Source organism: Rhopalosiphum maidis, chromosome 1 (genome assembly GCF_003676215.2).
Source record: "Rhopalosiphum maidis isolate BTI-1 chromosome 1, ASM367621v3, whole genome shotgun sequence".
Lineage (NCBI taxonomy): Eukaryota > Metazoa > Arthropoda > Insecta > Hemiptera > Aphididae > Rhopalosiphum > Rhopalosiphum maidis.
Window position 1 is genome coordinate 21,145,924 of NC_040877.1, and position 10,666 is coordinate 21,156,589.

At 26.4% G+C, this 10,666-nt stretch overlaps 1 protein-coding gene across 3 annotated transcripts; it reads right to left on the reverse strand.

Annotated features, from left to right (window-relative positions):
• Positions 1-641: 641 nt before the first annotated feature.
• On the reverse strand, positions 642-10,193 carry LOC113549577 (serine/threonine-protein phosphatase 4 regulatory subunit 4-like). Of its 3 annotated transcripts, XM_026950949.1 has the most exons (17): positions 9,606-10,193; positions 9,350-9,512; positions 9,209-9,282; positions 9,036-9,142; positions 8,605-8,966; positions 7,866-7,954; positions 7,309-7,503; positions 7,100-7,225; positions 6,843-7,019; positions 6,668-6,773; positions 4,981-5,106; positions 4,084-4,286; positions 3,386-3,554; positions 3,261-3,315; positions 2,327-2,809; positions 2,224-2,234; positions 723-901 (listed from the first exon to the last, which is right to left on the reverse strand). In XM_026950949.1, exons 1-17 carry the CDS (start codon positions 9,615-9,617, stop codon positions 897-899), a joined length of 2,463 nt encoding a protein of 820 aa, XP_026806750.1. In that variant the 5' UTR covers positions 9,618-10,193; the 3' UTR covers positions 723-896. The 3 variants fall into 3 exon arrangements, with proteins under 3 accessions (XP_026806751.1, XP_026806749.1, XP_026806750.1); XM_026950950.1 differs by having other exon boundaries at positions 642-2,234; positions 9,359-9,512; XM_026950948.1 differs by having other exon boundaries at positions 642-2,234.
• Positions 10,194-10,666: the final 473 nt, after the last annotated feature.

The window sequence follows — 10,666 nt, forward strand, 5'->3', positions numbered from 1 at the left end:
TGCTTATTCTATCAAAATGTGTCATCAAAGTTCAGAGGTACCACATGAACATATCATATACATATCTTAGAAAAAGGTACTAAATCTCACTTAAAAATTTAAATATTTAATAAACAGTCTTTATTTTCAAATACATACAATTCAGAAAAATATTTTGACATTATAATACCAATAATTTATTCTTTAATCATATTCCATCATAAATATAACATATATTTTTTCATCGACAATGCTAGCTTTCAATAAAAATTAAATTTTGTATAGATCATTAATCTGTATAAAACATATATTTTATCAATTTTAAAGAAATAATAGTGCTAAAATTATTATTAATAGTTATCAATAATTAGGTATAATTTTCAACCAAATAAGAATGGTTATAATAATTAAGCTACAACTCATGAAATGAATGAATATGATGATTTCTACACATGTTATACCAAAATTGTATTCAAAATTAAAAATAAATTATAATATACTTTGTCATCAAAATTGTTATATAGTACCAATTTCCTATACATATATATATAACAATAACAATTTTAATATTGTATAGTGAATAAACCTGTCTAAGATAAGCTAATATCTTCTCTACTCAAATTATAATTCTAAAATGTTTAAATACACACTATAAAAATAATTAAATTTGTAAACATTTAACAACTTATATTTAATTAGTCATTTAAATTTACATTATTATTTATTTATATATTTAACGAGTATAATGTTCAATATAATGGTAAGAATTATTAATACCTAAATATTCTAACAATAAGATGCAAAATTAGAATTTATTATTTTTGTCTTTTATGTACTGTAATACTGTATACACTTGCAAAAATCTTATGGAATTTTTTTATTATTCAATTTCAGGATTTAAAAACCAGTTTACCAAATTACACTGCAATCACAATTAATACCAGAAGCTTAAAAAACCAGTTTTAACAATCTAATGACCTAAATTAAGTATAATAATCATGGCCATGAAATATTGGTTAAAACAAATATTTATTTAAACAGTTAAAATTTTGATTTTACAATATATTTTTTAAATCCTCAGTTAAAGTTTTACAGTGAACGATGTATAAGATACTTAGATTTCAGTTTATAGAAAGGTTTTAACTCTATAGATCAGCGATTCCCAAAATATGCGTAGCAGCGCCGCAATACTAATCCTTATGCTATCCAAAAATAAATTTAAAATATTCTATTCATTATTTTATCTAAAAAAAATTGTTATGAGAAAAATTCAGTTCCAAAAGAGCGCCATAAGATGAAAAAGTTTGGGAAACACTACTGTAGAAAATGGACACAATGACATTGTTATAAAATAAAATTAAGGTTTTGTCAGCTGATTATAAACTAATTATAAATATTTTCAATATCTGATTTTAAACTCCATTTTTTTTTTGTTCTAAATATATATTTTTTTTAATTATACTTGTACAGTAGAACCTCTATTAATTGTTAGTCTCAAGCCAGGCCAGAAACCTTGATGGATAATCAAATACGGCTTAACAAGAAGAAAACCTTTTTAAACATAGAACATTTGTATTATTTATTATTTTTTTAATAATTATGATCAACTGAATTTTTAGTACAAAGATACACTGATTTAATATCATACATAAAATGTATATATCATTTATCTAGTTAATATTTCCAGAAAGTTTCGGATAAACCAGCTAGCATATAAGGAGATAAGATTTTACTTAAATGCACGATTAGTTGCAGTTAATTGAGGAGTGATTAATCAAGGTTGTACTGTACAATGTTTATTGTTGTATTAGTAGTAAAAGACAATATAACAAACCACAATGTGCGCTTATTAAAAAATAATTACAAACTAATTTTAACAAAAATATAACTTTAGGTAAAATTAGGCTTATATATTTAATATATCAGAATCAAAATATAAAAACAAGAAAGTAATTGTTTCATGAAAACATTACACTTTTAAATTAACTACGAATATATTAGCTCATCTAAATGTTTTTAATACTGTAAAAGGTAATAAAATTATACTTAGATTCATCTAACTTATGATATGTAAGGTAATTAAAAGTTAAAACATATGTTTAAAATTAAAACTGTTTAGTACCTACAATATAATTTGTTGTGCGTATACTGAATTTATCACAGTTAAAATATTTCAATTTGGCATAAGATCATTGGTTTCGTTTTATAACTTAATGGAAAACTGTATTTTTTATTTTTATTTACCTTGCGATTTTCTGAAATGATAAAACAATTAATATTAAATACATTTTAAGTTAAATCAATAAAATTAATTTAAATAAATATAAACATTTTCATTTTTAAATACCTTATTGGAAGACGACTTAAAGGTTTATTTTTAGAATTCTTATCTAATGATTCATCAGACAACGATTTTTCAGTTTTTATTTCTGACAAAACAATTTGATTTTCATCTACATAACAAGATTGTGGTCTTTTTGCTGCAAACTTTACAAGGTTACCATTTGCATCTTTCTTTATATCAACATTGATGCAAGACATCACAGGAACACTAAGTCTTTTTCCACGGAAATTGGCATTTCTCTTGGCAATATTTGTTGAGCGAGTTACCACATGTTCACTACTTTCATGTCTCTTTTGTAATCGATATGCCGGTGAGAGTGTTCTATCTTTTTTAACTGGCAAATGAGATACTTTTTGTTCTTTAAGTGATCTACCATTTTGTGGATCAATAACTATTTGATGTACAGGTGTAGGTATTTTCGAAGAATGTTCCATCATTTTATTAATAGAAACACCAGTGTCTTTGATGAACTCAGATTCCAACATACTAAAAATATAATAAGAATAATAAGATAATAATAAAATACAATAGTATAATATAATTTTATACCAATTTTTAAGCTATAATTCAATATTACACACAACCTGATATGTTCATTAAATCCTTCTTAAATTTTCAAATAGCCATACATACCTTACCAAAAATTTAAAAACTTTTCTGATAAATATTGTAATAATTAACCATAACAATCCTATTTGTTGAATGAAGAGAATAGTAATACAATTGTATTTTTATCTAACTATTTTTTAAAAATAAATAAATTTTTTTTTATCTAAATAAGCTAATTAAATATTTTAAATGTACTAACTTTGGTAACCACATTTAATCAAATAAAATTAACTAAGATATAATAGATACTATACAATATAATTGCATATTTTATTTAATAAAAAATAATTACAACTAAACATATTAATTTAATATTTTATAAACTTACAATGACTTTTTACCAACCAAAGTAACTTCATCATCTTCATTTGATGTTCTTGAACCTGTGTAAAAAAAATCCAATAAATGAACATTATAAATTATAATTAAAAAGTTTGTCTTAAAATTACTCACATTCATCTATTTGGCTCGTAAACATCTTTTCTTCAATTAAACTTCTTAAGAACACACCACCATTGTCCAATTGAATACGTTCAGTTGATTTCAAAAGCAATAAACGAGATTCTTCACTAAATTTGATTATATCTTCATCAGTTTCTGTGTATTCAGACATTTTCTTGCCCTAAAAATTATATTATTTTTGGTATACTAAACAACAAAACAAGAATTGGTTCTTCTGAATACAAATTTACTGTGCTATAGATAAATTAGAGAGAAAACAAATAATGTGCCAACATCCTCTTAAAAAATATTAATGGTCACAAAATAAAATACCACTATCGCATTATTGAATAATTATTATACATTATTTTAGATTGTAGTATGATAGTTTATTAATCTTTTTTTATTAATAATAATAGATTATCAATAATGATGAAGACTAAACCATCCAATATTCCTAACCAAACTTATACAAATGTCATATTTGAATAAAATACCATAAATTGATATAAGTACTTTAACTAGAATCACTTTTCAACCTTTACTAGATACTATTACAAAGATATCTTCAATACATTTATTCTATACTATTCAGTTTCTAATTCCTTCTAATACGTATTTTATTATTGTCACTAGTCTCACTAAAACTGTTATATTATGAAGACTACAATATTAAATATATTTTAAGTTAAACAAATCAATATAATTACCCGTAATATGTGACCAATTGTAGTATTGCAATATTCTAAAAGTGGACGTTGTTCTTGGACAGTTCGATCTCCATCAATTAAAAGTTTGTTTATAGTATCAATCAATTTATCAACTAAAGGTTTTTCAGTCGATATCTTAAATATATTTACTATGTTGGACATTATATTACATAAGCTATATCTAACATTTGCAACCTTATCATCTGAAATAAATAACAAAATATAAGTTATAATTAGAAAATTAATTATTCCATTAAAATGTCTAGCTCATTAATTAATCATACACTGTTAATAGCAAAGAAAAATAATAAAATTACACAATCAGGTCTAACATTTACATTGTGTTGTTATTTTAAGGCAAACAAGAATGTTATATAAGTTCACACATAAATAATGTACTGTAGACTGCTAGAACATTCCTAAAGTTGCAAAAGAAACTAAAGCCCTTCTTTACAAAATGGCAGTCTAATGGGAATTTCATGTTATTTTTTTCCAAGCATTCAGATAAATTTTTAATTATATTTTGTAGTCTCTAATATTGCTAACAATACATTTTGATTATTGATCATGAAATTTAATAATTGTTCATTTATATTGATTAGTAATTTTAACACAGTAATTAGATTAACAGTTTAAAGATACTAAAGTCATATACCTATTGGTTGTAAATCACATATCATTAAAAATAATGATTTTGTATAATACAAACAACTTTTTTATGTCATAATAGATTTAAACTTAGCAGTTTGCAAAGTGTACATTCTAAATATTGTACTAAACATAAATTTTATATTAACTAAAGTAATTATTATAAAACTAAAACATCCAAAACAGTCTATTTAATACCCATATGGTTTAAAATTTACATTATTGCAATAATAATAATAAATTATATACCTGCTAAAGTAAGTAAAGGCAAGAAAAAGTGTTTTTTAAAATATGCTGTGGAAAATATATTCAAAGCTTCTTGACAAATAAATATGTAAAATGATCTTTTGTAGAAATTTGGATTTTGAACCGTACCTGAAAAAAAAATATGTAAGCCGTGACAATAAACAAAATAAAATATATTTAAATTCAAGAAATTTACAAGTAGTTAATGCATATTTATACTTTTTGAAATAATTTATGTATATTTAAATATTATAAAGCTGAAGAATTTGTATACATTAATGTGCTAATTTCAGAAACTACCAGATCTATTGACTATTTTAATAAAATGTACATAAATAAATTCCTTGAGAGTTGGGACTGTTAAGCTTATTCTTTCAATTATTATGGGATGGTATTGGAGTAGTACTCATATGAATTTTATTTTGGATCACTAAACTAGGATAATTCTTTGTTTTCGTGTAAAGGGGGAAAAATTGGGCACATTTGACTCACACTGTGCTTAGCAAACAAGGATTTTTTTTTTTAAAAAAAAGCAGAATATTAAATTTTTAAGTTTTTTGTTTAAACATACAACAAAATTTGGTGTCCTTACTCCTTAAGTTTATAAATTATCGACTCAAAAATGACCTAATATATCTAGGTAAGCTTTATAGATTGTTCTTAGAGATATCAGGAAAGTTATGAGAATAGTCTGAACCTCGTTCAAAAATATATCAAGTGCTATATTCAATCTTGGTCAAATTAGTTCATACATGAGGTACAATGATGATGTTTTACTTGTGAACTGAAAACTTCCAGTCAAAATAAAACAACATTATTTAAAAAAATATACATCATTATATTTAAATTTTTACTTTATTGATTGACAATATATATTTTTAATTTCATATTCTAAAGCAAAATATTTTTCAGAGTATTTTGATACATTTCAATCGTGATTAGGACGAATAGTTTATGAGTTATAAATATTTAAAATTTAAATGAACAGGGATGCTCCATAAAATATTAGTCTAATACTATGCTCGCCTAAACTTTATATACATAAAACTCAAAAGCTACTCATCCACTTTTCATATAATAATAAAAAAAAATGTTTAGTGTTGTTTTATTTGAAATGGAAATTATGAAAAAATATTTTCAAAAATGTTAACAAATTTTGAAATAATGAGTGATTCATAACAAAATAAACACCTTGTAATCATTCTGTATTAACTATTAACCACTAAAAATGAACTTTACATCTTATAACACATTAAAATAAAACTATTGGCTATTTATTTTCATTAATTAAATTGTAAATTTTTAATTATTATTATGTAAAATACCAACGGTTCCCAATCTATGGGCAGCAGGTAGGGTGGGACTGGGCCGTCGACCATAACATAATATTACACAATTAACGCAATAAAGTTAACACAATCCAGTTTTAATCTAGATATTGACTCTCTCATAAGGGACATGCAATGTCAAAAATCTCATAAAATTATTCAACTTGTAATTAGGTTCAATAAAGTTTTTTTTCTTCATTAACACTTTACACTTGTATTCTTATATCTTTATGTATATAGGTATGCTATTAGTGTCATAAAGATTTTTTTTTTTTTAATTTGTGGTGAGCACAACCAAAAAATTTGTGAACCGCTGGTATATAAAATTATAAGATAATAAAATAGCGTATTTAGAAAATTACGATCAATGAGATGTTCACGTAGTAGTGTTCTTTGGCTTTCATCTAAATTATAACGTAAAATTGTCAATAGCAACGTACAAACAGCTTCTCTAATTGGTTTTTGTCTCTTTAAAAAATAAATAAAAATACATGAGTTATTGAAAATACACAGATAAAATAATAAATATATACTTACAACACATTCCAATCGATTGAGCATTACTTTTCCAACATAAAATACTTGGTCAGATGTGTAGCATGTAGGTAAAACCATTACCTGGTGCAAAAACTCTGCATACAGTCTCCAGTTGTATTGGGCAAATAAATATTCTTCTAAGAGCATCAGTGATTTTAAAACTTGTTCTTGATATTTCTTTAAAATAAAATTACTAGTTAGTTTATAATTAGTGTAGTAAATGTAATATACATTTATTTAATTATATTTCTATTTACCATTTTCGTAATCATAAAGCTTAAATTAGGAATCATTACTTTTAAAACTTTTATGTCTCTCTCTGACAACATTTTCATTAACACTGAAGAAATCAATACTACTTTATCATTTAAAGATACCAAAATCTAAAAAAAATATATATATAAATACTGCAATAGCAATTTCAATTATAAGAAAAGAAGAAAGTTTATCTAAATAAACTACTCACTTCTTTGATAATATCAACCAAAGCTATTCTTATCTCTACATAATCTTCTGAGACCAAATCAACCAAATGATTGATAAGATAAATTAACAAAGTTGTATTACCCTTGTCTGATGAACTTAAAAGTATGATTTCTGTAAGACTGATAGCACAGAGTTTTTGAATAGTCAAATATGGCTTATCACAAATAATATGATCCTGTTGAAGTAAATAAGTATATAAGTGATTAAATTAAATACTTATACTTATATTTGAAATAATTTTTAGTATTTACAAGTATTTTAAAATTGAATTAAATTAATTAGCTCCCAAATATTGTATTATATTGTGGGTAGCTTATTTATTACTCAGTATAGTTAATTTAACATTTAACACATTTTTTACTTCAACACTAAGTATGATATACAAATTACATTTATAAAATTAAAATACCCCTTACAGCAGTTAAAGAGATTAAATTACCTTCAAAAATGATCAATATAATACCTAATACTGATTTAAAATACAATATATTGTGTTATAAGTATGAATAATAATAATAATAAAAAATTGTAACTTACATTATTACTATACTCAGTTTTACAATCAAATTTCAATAAATCTGTATATTTATTGACAAACCAAGATACATCTTCAAAACTTAAATAATCTATAAAAGACAATATAATTATTATCATAAAAACAAGGTTATTAATAAAATAATTTTATCAATTTTTAGTATTAAAAACTTCAAAAAACAATATATATTTCAATATTTGTTAACAGTTATTTATAAATAGGTTAATTAGGTGAGAAAAAATTATTTAAGTAATTAATTCTTCTTCTTTATTGATGTTCAACAAACAACAAATTATATGACAAGTGTATTTAAAATAATAAAAAATTTTTTTCATTAAATTTATTTTTTTGTCAAAGTCAATGGTCATAGGTTTCTTACGTAAAAGTTAAATTCAATACGCTATTTCCCATTTTTGGATTAAAATATAAATGTTTTAAAAAATAATAATAAGTAGATTGTAGAAAATTCAAAAACTTAGGACTTTTAAGTTATTAAATGTACATTTTTAAGTAATCATAAATTCATACAACATATTAAAATGGTGATAAACAAATATCCATTATTTAAGACTTATTAAGAAAACGCACTTTAACATATACAACACAATTATAAAGTATATTGCATACTTAATTTTCAGTGAAAGTTTTGTATTTTGTTTGTAAATAATCTTTATTACAAATGTAATTAAAAATATTTATAACTTTGTTTACATACATTTTAAAAATAAAAATATCTCTTACCTTTAAGGGCTTTACAAATGACTCCGAAATTCTTGGCAACTGCCACCACTAGGAAATTACTTTTATTAAAATCTGTGTCAATTAGTTTTTTAACCATTGGCACCACAACGGTGACAATTATTTCCCTGGGAAAACATGGTATTATGTCTACTATGACATCGAGCAGAGCAACTTTGACACCATAATCAGCATTATTAGCTAAATCCACAATTGCTGGCAGCAAAATACAGTCTTTTGAATTTTCTGTATTGTCTTTAAGAAATGCGCTTACTTTACTTAGCTCTTGGCAAACTGTCTTTCTTACTAGAACACTTTCATCTTGACAAAGTGATAAAATGCATGGCCATATTTCACGTTTAATACTAAAATCACAAAATAAATTTATAAAGCAATATTATAGGAAAAATCAAGAATTCAAATAGGTAACTTACATATATGCATTTAGTTTAGGGGCAAGAGATCCAAAAATCCTACAACTTATTAAACGCAATGATTCGGGCCTGGAAAGATCACTTCTCTCAATAGCAAATGGTAAAATCTAACAACATTGATAAAATATTAGAAAAAAATATCATTGAGAAAATACACTTTTTCAATATGTCACCTCTCTTTGTAAACAGTCAACAGGTAAGAATTCGATGAAATCAAGTAGCGTGTCCAACCACGTATTGATAACGCCTAACATTAAAGAAAAATTAAAAGATTACAAACGTTACAGGCGATTATTCAACGATTAAACGCGTACACAACGTACTGTTATTGTTGACGGTGTGATTATCTAACGCAGAGAGTATGGTGGTCAAAAACGTCTGTTGGAACAAATCGGTGGTGAGCAGCTGCCTTTTCAAAATGTTCCTCACCGTTTCGGTCGCTTCATAACGATAATCGGCCGAGTCCTTCGTGTCATTCTGAAAACGCCGTCAACGACCAAGTCGTTCATTAGCAAACACACAAACTACACCCGTTATAATAACGTGCGGACAGACCGTCGTAATACGTACATCTTGCATCATACAGAAGGTTGATGATAACAGACATAGCTCGGTGTCTCTCGTGTACTGCAGTTACGACCGAGTTTCGTTCCGTTCACCTTTCGGCGACCAAACTTCGGTCCATCGAACGGAATCGAGCGTTCACGACGACATCCCTGTTCCGGCAGCCCTCGTGAAAAAAACCAAAACGCGATCGAATGCCGTAAAAACGCGAGAAGGCGCACGAACGAACGAACGACGACGACGACGACGACGACGATCTAGGACGTACGTGTCGGCACGGTGTACGTACCGTGTGTATAGGTGCCTACATATGTGTGCGAGTGCGTGCGCGCAGGTGTAGGTACATGACGACGGCGTCTCTGCGGTACGAGTGGTGTTCGATGATGTTTATTTCTGGAACGACTCACGTTGCGGTTGAATAACGGAAGCGGCGATGCTGTTGCTGTCGTCGGCGGACGGGTGGTGGGGAAGAAGAAACGACGAACATATTTTTATTACACGTCTGCGAGGAGGAGATGGGTGACACATAGTAACACCGCCGTAGCCTCGGCAAAGCCCACAGCCACATACGACTACTGCGGCACTCACAAGACGGACGTGTTATTAAATATTATTATTATTATTGTGTAGGTGCTTATTATGATAACGCAGTGATATCATACGTCGTCGTTATCGTGATAACAGCCCGTCAGCGCGCTTATCGATGTGCGGTTATTTTGTATTGTTATCGTTATTGTTATTGTTATTTGTTATTGTGCGATTTACGACGGCCACGTTAATGTGCCTATTATGTGTCTTATAATATCCAATTGTCCTATAACTTACTTATTTCACGAATCACGTATTATATAATATCACTAGCTGAATTACCCGGCTTCGCCCGTGTGCAGTTTTTGCTTTCTCAAAATGAAATTCTTAAATCAACACACATTGTTGTGTTTTAAAGACGAAAAACATTTATTTTATAATTTATATAATTGAGCTAATCGGTGACCGGTGTTTTACGCATCGGAACGATTCATATCTACACGCCGATAAAATACACATACAAAAAAAAGGTCAGGTTG

Coding starts and splice junctions, on each gene's coding strand:
- LOC113549577 (XM_026950948.1), bottom strand. Junction 7,226..7,308: donor TGGTTGATATTATCAAAGAA/GTGAGTAGTTTA, acceptor TATTTTTTTTAG/ATTTTGGTATCTTTAAATGA. Junction 2,810..3,260: donor TTGGTTGGTAAAAAGTCATT/GTAAGTTTATAA, acceptor TTATATTTTTAG/TATGTTGGAATCTGAGTTCA.